At 39.1% G+C, this 20499-nt stretch overlaps 1 protein-coding gene across 10 annotated transcripts in view; it reads right to left on the bottom strand.

The window, feature by feature from the left end:
• The window catches only part of ERC2 (ELKS/RAB6-interacting/CAST family member 2), a 660221-nt gene that overhangs the window by 341236 nt on the left and 298486 nt on the right, over window positions 1-20499 (bottom strand). For all 10 annotated transcript variants that reach the window (XM_048488070.1, XM_048488069.1, XM_048488071.1 and 7 more), the window contains one exon: window positions 12124-12259. In XM_048488070.1, coding sequence (XP_048344027.1) covers window positions 12124-12259 — 136 coding nt within the window. The remainder of the gene's footprint in view (window positions 1-12123; window positions 12260-20499) is intronic.

The raw sequence follows: 20499 nt of genomic DNA, 5'->3' as shown, positions 1-20499 counted from the left end.
GGAGTGCAACATTTGAAACCAAGCTCAAACCATCCATCTCCAACACAAATTTCTTGCTAAAAGAGAAGTGAATGCACCCTCATCAATTATGGCAAAATATAGATGGCAGTGGCTCAAGGGCTCAGCAAATATCATCTGTAGTTCTGTAGTAATATTTTAAAATTTACGAAGTATGTAATTTAAATAAGAATCATGCACTCTCTCACACAAAGTTAGTGATGATGACCAATGATGCTTATTTACCTCAAGCAAAGTAGAACTGAATTAATCGTCTCCCAAAACACCTCTTTTGAAGCACAAAGTATCCTGTTTGGTTCATCTTCAGGCAGTCTAATAGATTTACTTGTAAGTATTACCCTAAAACAACCACATGAAAACTAAAAGTCTCTTTAACTGAACTATAATCAAACACCACCCACTAATAATAACCACAGTCCTGCATAGTAAGCAATTGTTCCCCCTAACATGCACTTTTCACAGGACCCAGTTTTCTGATTTTAAGGGAAGGAACCAGTCCCTGATCTCTCTCTCTCTCTCTCTCTCTCTCTCTCTCTCTCTCTCTCTCTCTCTTTGTGTGTGTGTGTGTGTGTGGTGTCAAGTCACAGATGACTATCGCAATTCCTGGTGGGCTTTTCAGAGGCGGTTTGCCATTGTCTAACTCCTTATTATATCCCTGGTATTTCTTGGATCCATCCATCCATTTTAACCAGGGTCAACCCTTCTGAGATCTGACAAGATCAGGCAAGCTTAAGGCTATTCAGACCAGAGCCCCTGACTTTACTGGGGGAATGGGGAAATCCCATTTGTGCCCCACAGTGGGGTGATTTGCCAAGCCAGGCACCATCTTCTACAGTGCACTGGCATGCTCCTAGGTTGCATCACAGCTTGCAAAGGCTCCCTTTGGCTCTCCTCCCCAGATAGCCTATTGCAGGACTGGCCAGGTTTGCTCCTGGAGTTGCATAGGGCAGGTGGATTTGAAGGAACCAGTCTTCAATGTGGACTGCTTGCCTGTCATATAAACGATTCCTGGCATGCTTGGGGACACATTCTCCCTTGGCGTGTGGTTTTTTTCTTTGCTTTTTTCTGTTATTACAACATGGTAGGTAGCTTTGGCATTGCACTGGATCCATTTGGGGAAAAATGGGCCTGCGTGTCATCATCCCTTATGAGAGTCCCATTAAGGGGCCTTGGGGAACAAAGTTTAAGGATGTATGTGCAGATAGAGGCTGCCAAGCTCTCCTCACCCCCAGTTGGCAGAGGGGTCACACAGTGGCCTGCACCCAAGTGTTCTTTCCCCTCAGCAGGAGGGCTGAGAGACAGGATTTCATCAGGTGACAGATAGGTTGGTCAGTGTTTTGGATCTATGACCCTATGCCAAGCCAAACCTGTACAGCTGTAATCAATAAAGTTGTGGCTTCTAATACCCACATAATATGTTGTTTCTGGTTTCTGGTTTCTGCCTGGCACCTGGCCACCCTGTCACCTCTGGAGTCATAAATCAGAAGTATATTTATTTGTTCCAGGTTCAACATAAAAACCATGGATTTCCCAGCCAATAATCACTTTGTGAAAAAAATATTTAAAAACAATGTAATAATATGTGAGATTGTTAGATAAAAGACTATGAGAGAACCATGGACATCACTGACATACATAAAATAAATGTAAAATAAATGAAAATACATGACTTTTTTTTGCTGTCAAGTCTCATTTCACTTATGGCAACCACAGTGGGGTTTTCAAAGCAAGAGATTTTCAGATGTGGCCTGCCTCCCTGGCCCTCAGTGATCCTGCTCTTGATGTGTTGGTCACAAATGGTCATTAATATGTAGACCTTCTGCTGCGTGAGAGGATCAAGGCAGAATACCACACTATCTTGCAGCTTTTGGATCAGTACACACACTGGAAGCAAGTATGCATGTCCTTCAGTTGGCTCCAGAATCTTGGCCAAGTTCTCAAGAGCCATTTGGAACATGGGAATAACCAGAGCCAGCATGCTGTGTCAGATGAGAGCAACTGCAAAAGTCCTTAATGGGTCTAAGGACCTCCACAGTCTGAGAAATACTTAGTTATTTGGCTAGGATCTGCGAGGAACAGCACAATACAATAACTCTACAAACTCAACTGAGCTACAACCAGCAGACCACCGCAACCCTCTAAACAAATGAAGGAAAAACAAATCCAATCCACCATAACACCTCAACACTACAGAGAAGCAAGCACCAGTAAGAAAGAATCAACTCAAAAAAAAAATGAAAAATCCCACCTTTCCCGCAAATCCTGAAAACCAGTGAAAGAAACTCAAAGAAAATTCCCTGAAACAATGGTGAGAAACACATACACAAAACACAAAAATACAAAATCAAATGAAAAACCTGCACAAAAACCAGAGACTCCAAACAAGGACAAGAAAATTCAAGAAAACCTCTGCAACCAACCAACTGAACTGTAAAGGCACAAGAAGAACTACACAACCAAACCAAACAGTAGAATACACCCAGTCCCTTAGACCTCACAAAGATTTTTGGCCTATCTTTTCCCCATCCCACACAAGAAAACAAGAGTTTCCAAGAAAAAAAGGGGGGGGATGAAAGAACACCACCCTAAATAAAACCCAAGAAAAACAGCTCAGAATCCCCCCCCCCCCCAGCAGAGCCACTCACACTTACAAGGGCCAAAAAAACCCCACTCACCTTAAATTACTTAACAGGGATCAAACAGAGAAACCAAATAAGAAAAATGAAGGCAATTAGCCTTACAAGGCCTTGAGTCTCCCCTCTCCCAGCCAACAGACCAAAAAAATAAATGTGCAACAGGAGCACTTCACTCAAATAAATTCACACAAATTCTATAATTCTATGAAATGAAATAAAATAAACCAAATATTTCAAACCGTTTGATGTCTTTTCTTCATGGTGGCAGGCAGGCAGGCAAAAAATCAAGGCAGGCAGGTAGTAATCCAAATTACAGCACAGTCAAAGGACCAGAAAGGGAGCAGTAACAGCTAAAGCCAAGCTTTGCACTGAACTCTCTCAAATCTGTATCTGAAATAGGGTCTTCTGGAACCAGGCTTCCTATTTATGCTGTTTGGTCATGATATCCATAAAACTCTCCTCCAACGTCACTTTTCAAAGGAAACTACTATTAGCATTTTTCATTGTTCGATTTTCACATCCATACATAGTAATGGGGAATGCTTGGCATGAATTAACTTGATCTTGGTTCCCAGTGACATGTCCTTACTCCTAAGGATCTTTTTCTAGCTTCTTCTTGGCTGCCTTCCCCAGTCTCAGTTTCCTAATTTCTTGGTTACAGGCTCCCTTTCAGTTAATGGCATGGAACAGAAAATATTAAACAAGTTTAATTCCTTTAAAAGTTTAGTAATTCCCCACCAGTCATTACTTTTGGCTAGCAACAAGCAATTAAGAGACAGAATAAAAGGCAGAATATAAGGTTTAGGAATGACTAAAACTCACAGGCTCACACAGCATTACACTAAAAACATACAGGAAAAAAAATATCATGGAACCTTGCCCCCCCCCCCCCACATTGGTCCTGGGATTAACGAACCCAGATACAGGAAATTATTTGTGCTCCACAGGCCATGGATTGGTCCTGGTATCAAAACGAGTCACATACACCAGAGCAGAAAAGGCTGTACTGAAAGTCACAATACTATGCGACAGCCCAGGCATAACATACATGAGACCCCCAAGGGCTATAAGACAGTCCTGAAAGGTGTCCTAGAAAAAGCTGACCTTTTGAACAGTCAGATCAAACCATTAGAGACTAGCCATTTATAACTGGGTGTGCCTCAGACTCCAATCTGGTCTGCACTTTCTCATTTACATTGAACTATATTTATACTGAAATGACTGAGGTCTACACTTGCATTAAATTTAGATGATGAATTGCTATTTTCGGCCTGCTGAATTTCTGTCTAAATTATTGCCTCTGACATTGATTGTAATTTATATGATCTTGGGTGTTTAAATGTATAACTTAACTATGATATCACATAAGCTATAAGTCAAAACTAACAGCAAAGAAATGAATTTCATGTAGCTTTCTATGTTAGGCTGTGATGTGCTGAAATGCTAACATCTTATTATAATGAGGTTATTGATGTAGAGTTGACATGTGACTTGATTTGCAGATGTCCTACTGACTAATCTTTTGCAACTGCATCTCAGTGTAAGCCTGTGCTAATTATTGCTAGATAGAGTTGGTTCCTGAACTATTTCTTTTGATGTATGTTGAATGTGATTGCCCCCAAGAGATTACAAAAGTCCCACACATGTGACTTACTACTTGAGCAGTTAGGAAGGAGCAAAGAAGGGTGTATTCTCATGAAAAAATTCCTGAGTTTTTGTTACAGAGTATTACTGGGGAATAGCAACTCTTATAGTGTCTATTCACAGATATGTTTTTTAAAATGTTTAACTGCATGAACGATATAGCTGCACAACCACTACCTGAAACTGAAAGTCATATATTGCTAAAAAAAGAAGTGGGAAATTACTGTGTTCAGTGGGTAAAAAAACACACTAGATATTTTAATATTTCCATTTGAAGACAATATTTACATTCAATATATACATTTGAATTTCCCTACACTCAGCAGTCCAGATGAGAGGACACTTTTAAACAACCCATTAATGTGAAATGTTAGAATAGTAAAGATACACAGACCTATTGCTGATGGTTATTGCCCAGTTCTAGTACTCCTTGATATTCACTAAAGCCAAGGGGAATTTTTTGGAGTCCAGTGAGGGAACCTGGGCTCAGAACAGACACCAGGGCTTAACAAACCCAGATACAGGAAATTATTTGAGCTCCACAGCCCAAGAATGAAAGAGATTACTGCCCTAGGAGCTGTCCATGGTCTTAGAAGTCCTGTTTCTGGCAAGAGCTCTATCATTGTCCCTTCATGTATCCTGCTATTTGACTTCACTGTAGACTACCAACTACCATCCAGTACAAACTGTAGTCACCTACATACATCCTAATCTTACAAATGGGCAAAGTTTTTGTTCATTCATAGAAAAAAATCCCTTTTGTCCTGCTGTGTGAGCAGACCAGTTAGCAGTCAAGTAGGATCCCTGGACGGGCTAGAGGAGCCAGGTAGGAGAGGAGTAATGAAAGAAAACTGTCTCTATTTTTTAATTTATTACAGCTTGTCCCTCCAAAGAGATAGGCTGGAGGGATTCTGTCTCAGGAGACTTCAACCCAGAGTCTGCTTTTGAGCAAGAGCAGGCAAAAATAATACAGGGTTAGAGACAAGATTTTGCCTCCAGAGTAGTGAGCTGAAAGAAAATATTAGCCAGGAGACTGGTGTTTTACAGTCTAATTTCTGGGGGGAAGCTTGACTGTTAACTGATCTCAGCATTCCTAAATATTAAACACAACAAGACTATGTTTCATTTGCAAATTGTCCCTACCCTTTTGAACCACCTTGTTCCCCTATGCCAGGGGGGAAAGTAAACGTCACTTTTCTTGTTTCCTTCTCTTGGGTGTTGGATTTATTACATTCAGAAGCCACTTGGGATATGTCTGTCAGCTAGAGGATTGCAGACAAAAAGCACACTGGTCAAGCATCAGACTGCCTCTCTTTCTGCATAATTTCGGACCCTGGCCTTTTTACCTGACAAACCACAAAAAAATTTGCCAAGTTTCTGTAGGATACAACCATTTTTGAAATAATGTCTATTAGATGGACTCTTGATCTAATCTTGATTAGATGGAAAACTTTGGTCAAAATTAAATCTGTGTTGATACTGCCACTTGAATGTTTTAATAGGGTTGAAGGCTTTCACGGCAGGCCTCAACTGGTTGTTGTGGGCTTTCCAGGCTATGTGGCCATGGTCTGGTAGATCTTGTTCCTAACGTTTTGCCTGCATCTGTGGCTGGCATCTTCAGAGGTGTACCACAGAGAGAAGTAATATAGAATGGTGCATGGGTCATTTGACCCGTCTGCCCCCTTCAAGATTTGCCACGGTCCATAGATGCCATGTTGTCCACCATACCAAGTGTTCTTAGGAAGTGGGTGGGGCTTAGCAAGCCTTCTGATTGAGCCATTTTGTGACATCCATTTTGTTACTGCAATCACCATGTTGTATTAGAATTTCAAGTGTGACTCAAAAAGATTGGGAACCCTGTTGTGATCCAATACTTTAACCACTATACCAGGCTGATTTTTTCTTTTAAAAATCATCACCACATCCTACTTTCATCCCATTGAGGGGAAAATGTCTAAAAAGGAATAAAAGCAACTGATTTTGAATCGGGAACAAATGCAAGAGTTGAATCACTCTTCTCCTTCAAAATGCTTATGAAGCTTGCTGTGTGCAATTCTAAAATATATCAAATCTGCCACTGATTCCCAGACTTACTGAACCACCTATCTGTCCTCAATATATTTGCAGACACTTTCTTTTTATATGAAACAAGCAACGTTCTACAAGTGCTGGCTTACATTCAGGACATAAGAGATAAATCTACAGCTTAACAGAATGTCTAATGGAAAATACAGAGATGGTTCAGTAACATTCAGAAATTTATATTCAAATGAGATATTAGCAGTCCAAAGCTGTATTCACTTTTTCATGGGACTTTAAAAACAAACAGGTTTTAATTCTAGCACGATTTTGAAGCACTAAAAGCTCAGTTGGACTCTAGTCCACAAAAGTTTATACTGGAATAAAAACATGTTAGACTTTAACATATACATATGTTATCATTGAGGATGCTTCTAAAGTTCTCATAGCCTGCACAGTTTGCCACAGTTTTAATGATATTCAGTTCATGTGCATCTTTCCCTCCCTATGCAAGTCATGTACACATCTTCACTGATAAAAAGTGTGACAAACAGCATCGAATGGAGAAGGGAGTAATGCAAAGGAAATGAAAGCTGCAGCAAACTGTGCAGGATTACGTTCCAGAACTAATTACAGTCATTTATTAAAATATTGCTAGACTGCCTTTCCCCCACTAAAAATGGACTCAAGTTGGCTTACAACATGGTTTACATAGACAACATAAGTAATAAACTATCCTACATATTCAGAAAGGTCATTAATGACTGCATAAAACCACAATTCATATGAGAATATTCAGCAATCCATAAACTGATAGCATAAAACTAACAACCCCATTCTGCACAGTCTGTAGAGGGGGGGCAGGAAACAGTTTGCATCTCTATCAGTAGCCGAGAGCAGTGGAGCAATTATGGAAAAGGTCCTGAGAAGGGACCACCAGTATCCTTTTAGAAATTATCCTTATTAGACTGGAATTGGAACAAAAATATCAGAAAAATAACAGAATATTTGAAAAGGAATTTCTAAAAGGAAAAAAAATATTCTTTTTTACTTAACATCCAAAAAAATAAGATAGATTTGATTATCCAGATTTTGTAATTATGCTAACCACTTCTAAAGCTGTTGAAATACATCCTAAGTGGCACAGTTTGTTTCTCTCCCATCATAAAACTGTACAAGAAAATGTAAACATTGATTTTTTTTGACAGACAGAAGCCTTTATTGGCATTATGAATTACAATATTAAGAAGAGAAAAAAGAACATTTGTCTATTAACTGAACCAACATTGAATTAATATGCTATAGCGAATTCAAAAAATGGATATAAAAACACTAAAGGTTTAACCATATGAAGAGGCATAAATATTTTAAAAGCATTTACGGAGACAAAGAAAGCAAGAGAAAGAAAAACCTTACTGAAGTATATGAAATTAATAATACACTGTACATTTTCTGAAAGGCAGACATTTTTGAGGTTGAAGTTATTAGTTAAACTTCCTATCTTGGCACAGAAGCAGAAAAATGGCAAGGGAATCGTCCATAAACAAATCACCAACACATACTTTTTGTATAATATTCTCCACAGGTCTGTCTTTTTGCTTTTTAATTTCAAGCCTTTTGTTATGTCAAAATGCAAGTATTTAATATGCACAGGAACCTTATTCTTTCTAACCGCTGAGATTGAGAAAAAGAAATTTTACTATTCCCAAGGAGCCTATAATTTGAAAACGGAAGCACACAAGAATATGCTTTACTTTTCAGGCAATGAGTTAGAGAGAATATAGAAAACTGGCATAAAATATTGTCTCTTATATTTCTTCATATGTTAGCTCATTAATTTAACAGATTTGAGAGAGAAGGGGAGAAAGCGATCACAAAACCTAGCCAAAAATTACTACTTTTGCCCATTTGTTTTCAAACTCAGATTGTTTTCCCAAGAAGTATTTGTGAAAGACTACAAAGTAATGAAAAATTCATCTGAAACTGCCACATATTTTTAATATTACAATTCAGGCTGAAATCCTAAATCAAGGGTATAACAATGATATATATAAACTTATCCATTCCACAATTCATTCCACAACTCAAAGGAGGATATTGAAGCAGTCTCCAGATGAAAGTTTGCACCTGCTGCACCTTTACAGACAGAGGGTCAAAGAAGATGAAGTTGAAAGATTGTTGACCTGATCCCCAGCATGCTTGTTGATAGTTAGATAGCAGCTGCCAAGGCCCCCAAGTTGAACTGAAGCTGTGGCATAGGCAAAGGGAGGGGGTAAGCCCTTTTCTTCATGCTGTTTTCCTGAATTCAAATGCAGAACTTTGTTTTTACTTTGTTTTTGTTTTGTTATCAAGCTGCAGTCAACGTTCAACACAAGTGATATTCAATTGTGGTTTGCCATTGCCTGCCTCTGCCTTGTGACCCTAGTTTTCTTTAGTGGTTTCCCATCAAAATACTGACCAGGGCCAACCCTGCTTAGCTTCTGAGATCTGACGAGATTGGGTTAGCCTAGCCCAGGGGTAGGGAACCTGCGGCTCTCCAGATGTTCAGGAACTACAATTCCCATCAGCCCCTTTCAGCATGGCCAATTGTAGTTCCTGAACATCTGGAGAGCCGCAGGTTCCCTACCCCTGGCCTAGCCTATCCAGGTCAGGGCATTTACATTGTTGGGGGTGGAACACAAACAGAGGGTTCAAATCTTTTCAGTCAATAGTGCAAACAGCTGTTTCAGGAGGATATCTGAGGTGAGGAAAATAGCACAAGAAAAGTTAACAATCTCTTCCCTCATGCAATTGGCCCAGAACTGAATCTGGGACTTCTGTAGCAGTGTTTTAGTAATAAAAATGTGCATGGGATCTGTGAATTTTGCAGGCTGTGAATTTTGCAGCAAATACATTAAATACTCAAACAGAGTGGTTTGACAGGTCTTTGATGATCCACGGGCTGAATGTCCCATCTGTTCACCTGTCCATTAAGCACTTTGAATGGTTCTCAAAAAGCTTTGTACCTACCCAGTAGCTGTGAAGGTAGTTTCATTTCTTTGTCTTGCATGAACTTCTGCATCTGCACACTAGGTGAGATTGATTCTTCCTGAGGTCATGAGTGATTGTATTAGGTCATTCGATGATGTGGGGGTTGGCAGGGGGAGAACTATGCATCCCATAATAAAGGTTAGAAGAAGAAATGCCTAATTCTTGAGCCGGGTTGTATGTGGACCATTTTGACCCAGTTGCCATGATGGATGTTGACAAGATCATGGGATCTACAAAGGGCACCACTTGTGCACTGAATTTCTGTCCATCCTTGCTGTTAAAATTATGTAAAAACCCACATTAATGAACTCATGATATCCAGCATAAATCACTTCCAACCCCATTTTTATAAATCTGATTTATACCTCACCCTTTCCCAGGAAGCAATGCTCAGGGTGGCTTACAATAATAATAATTCATATATATGATGATGATCAAGGTATGATGATGATGGTAAGCCACCCAGCACACAGTCTCAACAGCTCCAAGAGGAAGGAGTTACGGGCCAGAAAGGAAAGAAAAAGGAAAAAGAGTGAGAAAGGGAGGAGAGAGGGGGGCAGCTATTATGGAGTACTGTCACTGTCCTCAACTGTAGGCCTCTGTCTTACAGGCCCTGTGGAACTAAGCCAAGTCCCTGCAGGATATGAGTCTCACTACACAGAAAGTTCTACCAGGTCAGGATTAGGGTCACTGGGTTGATTTAGGGCTATAGATTACCAGAGTTGCTATCAGAAGAACATAGTGCTCTTAGACGTAGCAAATGCTTACACTATTTGATTTAGACTACCTATTCTATTCTGTTCTACAGTATCTTTCCTTTCTGCCCTTTGTATTCACATACTTTAAAAAGATGACAGAATGAAGAGAAAGAACTGTTAACGTATACCAGGAAACAAGAAAAAGAAACAATATTAATTTACAACAAAATACAGAACTGAGACTCTTAGAATAACTTTTCAACCACGTAACTTTGTTAAGAGCGGATTAAGCTCAAAAACAGTGCTACTCAATAAAATCCTTTAAATATAACATTTGGCAGATTTTCTTACTCTTCTACAATAAGCTGCCCAAGCAAAATTCTTTCATGAAACACCTGTATAGAAGTCCTGCATTTCTGTTGCACCTGGTCATCCTATTGTACCATGTTTCCATTATGAAGTAGAGTAAATGAAATTAATACAACAGGTGAAAATAAAGGATTCATTCATTTAACACAGATCCTCTTACTGAGAAAATAAAGATAGGAAAACGATGATACAGAAGACAAACAGCCTCACATTATACAAGTATTGCTCGATTGTATCACTACCTACTGAAAGTGATCAGCCTGAGGAGAAAAGGGTATGTCCCCTGTTTTCTGCCAATATGCTGCCTGCTAGGATGTTTCAGACCCCTCCCCTCATTCAGCTTTGCATTCCTTAATTTCTTCTGCATTTATATATAATAATAATGCCAGGTCTTATTGGGGAAAAAAACCCATATGGAAATATGAATAAAATACAATACAGAATACCAGCATTAATTTACAACCTAAAACTTTACTATACTATAGTAAAATTTTACTACACACACAAAACAGCCAATATTTTATTGAAATACAACAATTGGGGACTCACAAGGAATTTGAATGTAGGGAACATATTTGTTTCTCTCTGTATCTTTCTCTCCCATCCATTTTCTGTCATTCTTCTTTGATCGTTCTCCTCCAACTCTCCTGTCTCTCTCTCTTTCTCCCTCTCCCTTTGTCAGTCTTTCTCTCTCTCTATCCGCGTCCCTGTGACACTCACAAGAGATGGTTGGCTCAATTGCCTGGTTCCTCTCCATCCAGCCATCTCCTTCTCGACTTTTCAGGTCACCCAAGTAGTGGTGGTGGGTATCAGTTGTTTGGCAGCAGCTTGGTGGTGGAGAAAGGATGTTGGGGGACTCAGAAGATTCCCATTCCTCATCACCCACTTCCCAAAGCAGTGGTATAGATATGTGCAGAGGATTGGGGATGTACAGCAGTTGGTAGCAAAGGATCCAAGTTCTTCCCTCCCCCCCCCCCACACACACGCAGTATTGCGTCCACAATAGATGTGGGGAGGGATTTAACTTACTCACTCACCCCCTCTGCTACTGTGCCTCCCTGGACCTCCCCCTTTCCACTGTTCTGGTTGCCCAACCATATGACACCCCCCCCCATTCCCCTCTCAATTTGACTGAGGTTGTGGTGGTGGAAGTAGCAGCGGCTGCCATGGTGGCAACGGTGGGAGCAGTGCAGTGGTGGATGAAGTAGACAGATTAGAAGCATGTGGAAGGTCTGTGGAGGATTTACAAAGGAGATTTTTGGTTCTCCTCCCCCTGCTAACCCATAGCATTGGGTTGGGGGGGTTGTTTCATTAAAAAAAACTCTTTTAGAGTTTCTCTGGACCACTGCCCGCCCCCCCCCCCCCGGTAGAAAAACCCCTAGACATTAATATCTCATGCTACTGCTGACTTGCTTACATTCATGAATTTTGTGCAAAACAAATTTTATTGTATCTTAACAGTGGTCACAATGAAAAAGGGTTTCCCAAACCACTCTTTGCTTATTAGTGTGTCAGCTAGTATTCTGTTTACCTGTACTTCTCTTTAATGTATACATTTGTTACAGTTACAAAAAAAGGTATTCTGTGCATCAATGGTTTACTATCAGTGACTTAGGACTTCACTGAATTTCTTTATTTGGATATACAACAGAATGAAGAAAGAAATATTTTCATGCTAATTTTAAAAGAGAAACAGTAAAGCAACTAACCTGTAAATGCTGAGAATTATCTGTCATATTGTCTTCACGCCTACGAACTTCTTCTAGCAACTGAGCATTCTTCTTCTTTTCTATTTGTTGATTGTGCTTCAGGTTGGCCACCTTCTTGTTTTGATCTTTCATATGTCTAAGAATTGTATGCACATTCCAGTTAATACTAGTGGAAGAAATTGCCATGCATATCTATAAATATAGTCTCAATAATTAACTTATGAATAATTACTAATACTGAAGAGATCCTGTTTGCAATCAAAAATCAGCAAACTGAACAATGAAAAGTTCCTTGGTTATCTCAGTTCTTTAAACTGTTCAAACTACAATTTCCAGCCATTGTAAGACTATGGCAGCACCTTCCTACAATATAAATGGAATACATATTGTAATTTTTTGAGAAAAAATATATACTTTTTAACTTTACCCAGATTTGTCATGAGGCTGTTTGGTTTGTATGGTTTCAGACAACTGCTAGATTCCAAAGTATTACTAATCTTAGGGCATTTTTTCCCATTTTGTTATTGAAGTGTATGAAATCTTCTCACAGTTAGGGTTATACTGTTACTCCAACTTTTCTATTTGCCCATCTGCCTCGGGTTAAGGCTTCTAGCTTTAATTTCTAACTGATGAACATATTAATAAAATTCACTGGTTCTTTCAAATATTAATTAAATGAAAGAATGTAATTCAGAGCTAATATTTTCACTGAGTTGAAGAAATATTATGTTGGTAAACTTTCACCTAATGCATTTTTAAAAACAAATTCATGCTGAATATTGATAAAAAGCTAACCACTAACAAAGAATTAACATATTATTAATGTATCACAACATGAAAATAAAAAAGGCATATGTACCGCAGAGACATGTTCATTATTCAATCAATTATTTGTCTTTATTTGGTAAACTACTGCCATAAAATTTGAGCAAGTAATCACAGGAAAGTATTTCTACATGCTTTGCCTCTTAGATAATAATTTATTTGACTTTCTCATGATTTTGAGGAATGCCCTTCTTTTTATCTATATAATAATAGTCATGTGCAAATTCCAGATGAGATCTACACACTAATCCTTTTTTGGCAAAGGAAAAGGATATTTGTTAATGCCTATATGATCACTGGAAATGTTTCAGTTTCTTCTAGTTCTTTATGTTCTTTACTACAGTAAGAAAATATTTAGTTACAAACGCATCAGTTGATCATCAATATGCTCTCGAAATTGGTGAATATTCCTATATTCCCTCTGTACCTTTATATATTTACTGTTTGTATAGGAAGGCCTTTTTTTGTGAATCTTCAGTATACAAGTACTTGCAGAGAAATTTATCATATATAGCATAGCTTTGTAGAACAGTCAGCCATGTACCATTATCAGATAAAAATAGATGGCAATTACGTGAGAAGTCTCAGTCTATGGTAACATCAGAGTAAAAGTCCTAATTCCTACAGGGCATGCTGATGGTCACCGTCTTTTCCCAATACTCACCTCCTACTAGCTCCTTTTAATCTTGGAAATGTTGATTTCAGAGCTGCACTGATATAAAATGGAGGAGGCAGTGATTTTGTTCCCTTCCCATATGCAACCCAGCCCAGTACTACTAGACCACATGGGCCTGATAACCCCAGGAATCAATTGCCGAGGGAAGAGAATACAGGAAAGATCCCCGATTCTTGCAATTAGAAACTGCAGGACACAACCCAATGGGTTGGTACTTTATTTGCTGAACAAATCTTTCCTGTGCCCTACTGTGTCTTTCCTGTGTCTTCTGTGTACTGTATACCACATGAAAACTGTTCCTGAGGATCAGGGTATACTTGGAAATTTTGCAGAATGCAGCTCAGAGGAAACTGCACATTGTCTTCAACTTGCACAAAGGTTAATTTGGATCTAATCTATGCAATGATTTTAAGGAAGCTAGCCAGTACCTCAAGATCTCCCATCAACTGAGTTTTCCAACTCAGATGTGGTTCAAAATTATTTTGATACAATGACAAGAATAACAAAGGGTAGAAAAGAGGTTAGAAAAATAAAATCTTCCCTTTTCTTCTTGTGCTGCAATATCTCTGACAAATACATACATTGAGACATGCTGATCATGACCCATAGTCATATAATTGAATTTAGCAAGCACGTGAAATATAGTTTTATACTATCATTGACTGTAACTAAAGTAAGTTCAGAGCAATGCAATATTGTGGTTCAGTGGGTTATGTAAGAAGACATGATATATTACAAATATTATGTGTGCAGAGACAGTTCAAGGTATTTTTTGCAGCCCAAGCAAGTACTATATGTTGCCACTGGGGTTGCTTAGACTTGATCAGTCACAATAGGTCCACGAGGTGACAACTGGAATTGGATACAAATATTGCACCAACTGCCAGAACAATGATGGCCACACCTCTGAGAACTTGTCCCTCTCAGCTACCAATGTGGCACTTAAGAGGCAGCAACCAAGTGCAAGCCATATCAGTTATTTCTTCCACACTACTAGCAGCTGCGTATGATATGATGGAGCAACTACTTCAACATGAGAAGAAGAGGATTCAGGCTGATGGCTACAATAGCCAAGACAGAAAATAAATGTCCGGTCTATGGGCGCTATCTGGTGGAATGGCCAGCCTGATGAAGTCCAGAAGGCTCCCATCATTCTATCATTCCACAGAATGCATAGAATAGAGTTGCTCTGGGGGGCATTTTATAAATAGGGTTGTACTTACTGCCTGTGAAATTCTAAATAGTCATGCACTGTATAACGTTTTGCTTAATTGTTCTCCAAATGTATTTTGTTATCCTATTTTATTGCATGATTTTATTGCATGATCTGGATGGACCAGTCTTGTCAGAAAGCTAAGCAAGTTTTGTGCTGGGTAGTATTTGGATGGGGAGCCACACAGGAGCTCCTGTGTTACTATGCAGACAGGCAATGGCAAACCACCTCTGAATATCTGTTGCCTTGAAAACCCCACATATTGTGTCTGCTGCAACTTGATGACATTTTCCACTACTGCTACCACTTTACTGTATACATAATATACTTTTCCAGCTTAGTCTATATTTTTGTAATTGAAGATGGGGGTTTGCATTGTTTGTATATATCATACTGTTTTATTGTATTAACTGTGTAATACTCCTTGAATATCAGCAAGAAGGCTAGATTTGAATCCAGTAGCACCATAGAGACCAACAAGAATTTTTGGGTATAAGCTTTCAAATAGTTCAGATAAATGCTCCTTTTGACAGGTGCTACTGGACTCAAACCCAGCTGCTCCATTGCAAATCAATATGGTTATTTTTTGAAACTACCAGTAAGAAAGGTGAACTATGAATGAAGTAAACAAAACAAAATAAAGTCATGATCCTTGGGGGAACTGGCTCCAAGTTTGATTTCATTGTGAGGAACTGTTCTCATTAACATGATGCCATTTTACAGTTAAGGCTTAATATTTATGCTGAGCATGTTGTTTGCCTATCCAGCCTGATTAGTTATAATTTAGAGTGCTCCCCTATGTTGCTTCTCAATTTGAAAAGCAATATGTTGTTTTAATAGAAATGAAAACTGTCATGATGCAAATGCTGTTCAGGCAGACCACCTGAAAGTACAATAGCTTCACCTTTTATAGGATACCCTGTGTAGCCATTTGTTAAACAATCAGAGAATTGGGTATGGATGAGGTAATAGTGTTAGGAATGTTTGGTTTTCACTGGAGAATTTCAAAGTGTAAGATGAGAGCTTAACAGTTACATGCTTCAAAAAATAAAACAGAAATATTTACGAAAAGAGGACTATAACTATGAAACACAATAAAGCATAGTTTGGAGAGGCAGCTCTATGAACAAAAAATTAAAAGTTTTCCATATAATTTCCACATCAATTTCCTTTTCTGAAACCCTCAGTCTCAAAAAGCAGTGATATCTGAGGAAACAGTAACATTTCAATGTATTTCAATTTGCATACTATGCACACACTATCGTAACAAAAGGTCATATTTCTGAGCTTCAATGTCCTATAAAAGCTATGAATTTAACAAATCTGCTATACATTTAAAGACAGAAATTGAATCACAGATTTATGAAAGATGGAAACTGAATCAAGAGAGAGGACAGGTATTCAAAAGCCAAAACTAAATAAATGAGGATAAGAGCTGTAAAAGTTTAAAGAGACAGATGAATATAAACACAAAAAAGATACAGCCAAATAAATCAATAGTTCAGATAAAATAGATGCTGTGCATTTTCAAATTTGCCACATTACATTGTTATGGTTACTTGGCTAACACTTGAACAAATTCCTGAAACTATTGGATTCCAAGATCACTTAGTTGGTATATAGCCCAATCCTGGTGGGGGGAGGGGAGCAAATCAGCTGTTTGAGCCAGTGCAGGGCCACACCAGTACATTAGCCCCTCTTGCTGGCATAAGTGTCACTTATACCAGTGGGGATGGCAAACAGGAAGGTGGGCAGGCTAGGAAAAACAGAACAGCCTGCACCCTGCAAAGTTGTGCCAGCCTAAACCTGGCCACTGGCACAGCTGGTGGCGAGCTAGCAACCTTCCTGGGAGTGGAACTGACTTCAGTTGGTTTCCAGCTTTCGAGTGTTTTGGCCTGTAGAGGGCTTTCAAGTAGCTGGGGATTTCCTGGTTTTTGTTGTCTCCCTGTACCACCTGGACACCCTCTGGAGGCAGCATGGTGGTGCAGGAGCCCTCTGGATTGGGCTGATAATTTCAGTGTAAGTACCACTTACTAGAGAATACCCCCTCCCCAAGACCTATGCCTGCCAACATGCTGATTTGGGCAGATACTTAAATGTATAAGTTCATTAGATCTTCCAGAGCTCCCCCATATATATAGAAACTGAACATCTGAAGTGGGGGGGGGGGCTTTAGCCCTTACCATAAAATAGGAATACAAGGGGTGGAAATAAGCACAGTTAGATTTTGCACTACAGGCTTAAATTCCTATTCCCCAGGCAAGTGTTTAATATACCACTCCCAGGTGACCACCATTGCACTGTGGTATGTTCTAAGTCCAAACAGTCACCATTTTCAAATAACATGAGAACTGAAGGAAAAGGCATACATACAGAAATTTCCCTTTCTTTCCAGATCCTGGAAAGAAAGGGTCTCAGCACTATTCATCACATTACTGTGGAGTAGGATGGCACCAGGACCAAGAACATGTCTTAGTTTTTTTTCTTTCTGTGATTTAAAACTAAACAGAAATACTTCGCATTCTTCTCAATGAATACATTTTATACTGTATGCATATTTGAAGGCCTTATGTTCTACACTGATTCACCTTCTAGAGTTCAAGGACTTTAAGCTATGGATGAATGCCACCTGGAATCAAGTAGAAATGTTTTGCAGGAACCATCCACTCCTCTCCGGTGTATAGATCTTGTCCACATGGAACAGTGTAGAGGAAAATCTAGCTGTTATACTATGAGGTGCAACAAGAATAGAACTTATACATACTTGGACAACATTAGTTTTCTCTGGATTTCTAGCTGCTTCTATGTCTTGCATCTGATATTTACAGAAATCTGAACCTCTATGTTAAATTTTCAACTTTAATTAGGCACCTCAATGCTCTTGCCAAATTCTAAGGAACTTAGCCAAAAATAAGCAGTATTTCATGGAGAAGGCAGCATTTATCCATCTTGAAAATTTAAAAATCACTTGGTTAGACAATCCTTCCAAGGTGCAGATATACAAAAGACTCCTACACAAGGAAGAAACAATCTGTAATGGCCCCCTAAAGAATAGTTTGCTTCCAGTTCTTTTCAACATATTAAACATTATTATGATGGAACTGAGAGTTAGTTACAAAAATCTTAGTTACAAAAATCTAAAGCACGTTAGAAACCTGTACATTTAACTTCCAAAATCATAAGAGAACTATACAACACTATATTATATTTAGGATGTAAAACAAAGGCCTAAACTGAAATTAACATTTTCCAATTAAAGCCATATTCAAAGAAATGGTTGAAGTATATTTCCAGTGTTGAAGCAATGGATAGTTTCTGGCTTGCAAATTTATATTTAAAAAAGCAAAAAAGAACATACTATAGCTCTACCAATTATAACTATGATGGAGAAAATAAAAAAGAAATCTGTTACTTATTTAAAACATTTGTTAGTCACTTTTCTATCTTCCTACAGGAACTAAGGTGGTTTACAGTGTAGATAATAATAAAATAATACATAAAAGCACAAGTTTAATTTGAAAGCTGCCAGTAGGCAGAAGAACTAACTACACCATCAATAATAAAACTGTCTTCAGCTGCCTCCTAAAGATCAAGACTAACCCTGGGGAAATTGTTCCATAATCTTGGGGCTGCCACTGAAAAGAGCCTCTCTCATGGACTGACCAGATGAGCATCTTTAACAGTCAAGGGGACCTCTCCCTGTGATCTCAGTTCCTGGGCAAGGATGTATGTGAGAGGACAATGTTTGAGATGCTCTGGTTCCAAGCCACATAGGGCTTTAAAGGTCAAAACCAACCCCTTGAATTGAGCTCAGGAGCAGATTGGAAGCCAGTATAATTGTTGTAAGATTGGAGTCTAAAAAAGATTAGTTGTCTAAAAAAAAGCCAAGAAATCAAAAGTAGAAGAATGAAGAATCATAAAAGCACTGTTAACTGCAAATGAGATCATATCACTAAGAACATAAGAACAAGCCAGCTGGATCAGACCAAAGTCCATCTAGTCCAGCTCTCTGCTACTCGCAGTGGCCCACCAGGTGCCTTTGGGACAGAGCCTCACATTAGCCAGGATGTGAGAACGCAATGGCCTTCTGAGGCTGTTGCTCCCCGAGCACCTGGTCTGTTAAGGCATTTGCAATCTCAGATCAAGGAGGATCAAGATTGGTAGCCATAAATCAACTTCTCCTCCATAAATCTGTCCAAGCCCCTTTTAAAGCTATCCAGGTTAGTGGCCATCACCACCTCCTGTGGCAGCATATTCCAAACACCAATCACACGTTGCGTGAAGAAGTGTTTCCCTTTTATTAGTCCCTAGTTTATTCTTCCCCCCCAGCATTTTCAATAGAATGCCTCCCCTGGTTCCTAGTATTGCCAGGAGAAAGAGAGAAACGATTTCTCTCTGTCAACATTACCTCTTCTACCCCCCATGCATAATTTTGTAGACTTCAATCCATATCCCCTCAGCCAGCCTCCTCTCCAAACTAAAGAGTCCCAAAGCGCTGCAGCCCAGCCTCTCCTCATAGGGAAGGTGCTCCAGTCCCTCAATCATCCTTGTTGCCCTTCTCTGCACTTTTTCTATCTCCTCAATATCCTTTTTGAGATGCGGCGACCAGAACTGGACACAGTACTCCAAGTGCAGTCGCACCACTGCTTTATATAAGGGCATGACAATCTTTGCAGTTTTATTATCAATTCCTTTTCTAATGATCCCCAGCATAGAGGATCCCCAGCTTGGCAGGCCAAGCCACTAGGATGTTCAAAATTGGGATAAAGTTAGAAGGAGAAAATTCTGTAAGCATCTCTATAGAATACACTATGGCTGAGTTTACATGAGCTTCCGTACAAATATGCCATTGTAATAAACAGAGACAAAGATAAAAAGCTAATTCTGTACAAAATCATCAGTTTAACATCACTATCTTCCACTTTTGGGGGGGGGGGGGAACAAGAGGGAACATTGTGCCTTCCCAATCAAATGTTTTGAGTTTAGTCAAAATTCCAGGCGAGGGACTATTTTAAAACTGGAAGCAATAGAAATTGATTCTTATGTGCAATAGACCAATACGTAGTTTTTGTTTCTGAAGGCTGTGACAAATAAGTTCTTGAAACTGATCTGTGGTGTAATATGGCTGATTGTTATCCTACGTTGTCTTTGTCGCAGCTTATATGACCACTGTAATAACATGCAGAGCAAAGCCTGGAGGAGTCCAGAGTTATAATTAAGAATCTTATCATTTTTTACATCCTTTCCTCCTACAAAGCCTTTTATTTTTACTCTTGAGTTTGTATTCTTCTGTCTCCTTATCAGATCTAATTTTATGCAATCTATGACAGCAAAACTATTAAAACTACTTGTTACTCATCAAGCAACAAGGCAAAAACCTGTAATCAGCCATCTGCACCACCTTCCTTATTCCCTTTTATAGGTCTATAAATTGTGTCTCAGACCGAAGCACGCAAAATACACATTATTGCCGGCTTTTAAGAGGAAGTGACTCAAATGGATGCATCAGAAACAATACACTGCATGCTATTCTTTTGGCCCGGGGGTCTGCAACCTGCGGCTCTCCAGATGTTCATGAACTACAAATCCCATCAGACCCTGCCAGCATGGCCAATTGGCTATGCTGGCAGGGGCTGATGGGAATTGTAGTCCATGAGGCTTC

Source organism: Sphaerodactylus townsendi, linkage group LG03 (genome assembly GCF_021028975.2).
Source record: "Sphaerodactylus townsendi isolate TG3544 linkage group LG03, MPM_Stown_v2.3, whole genome shotgun sequence".
NCBI lineage: Eukaryota > Metazoa > Chordata > Lepidosauria > Squamata > Sphaerodactylidae > Sphaerodactylus > Sphaerodactylus townsendi.
This window is presented reverse-complemented; position numbering and strand designations above follow the sequence as displayed.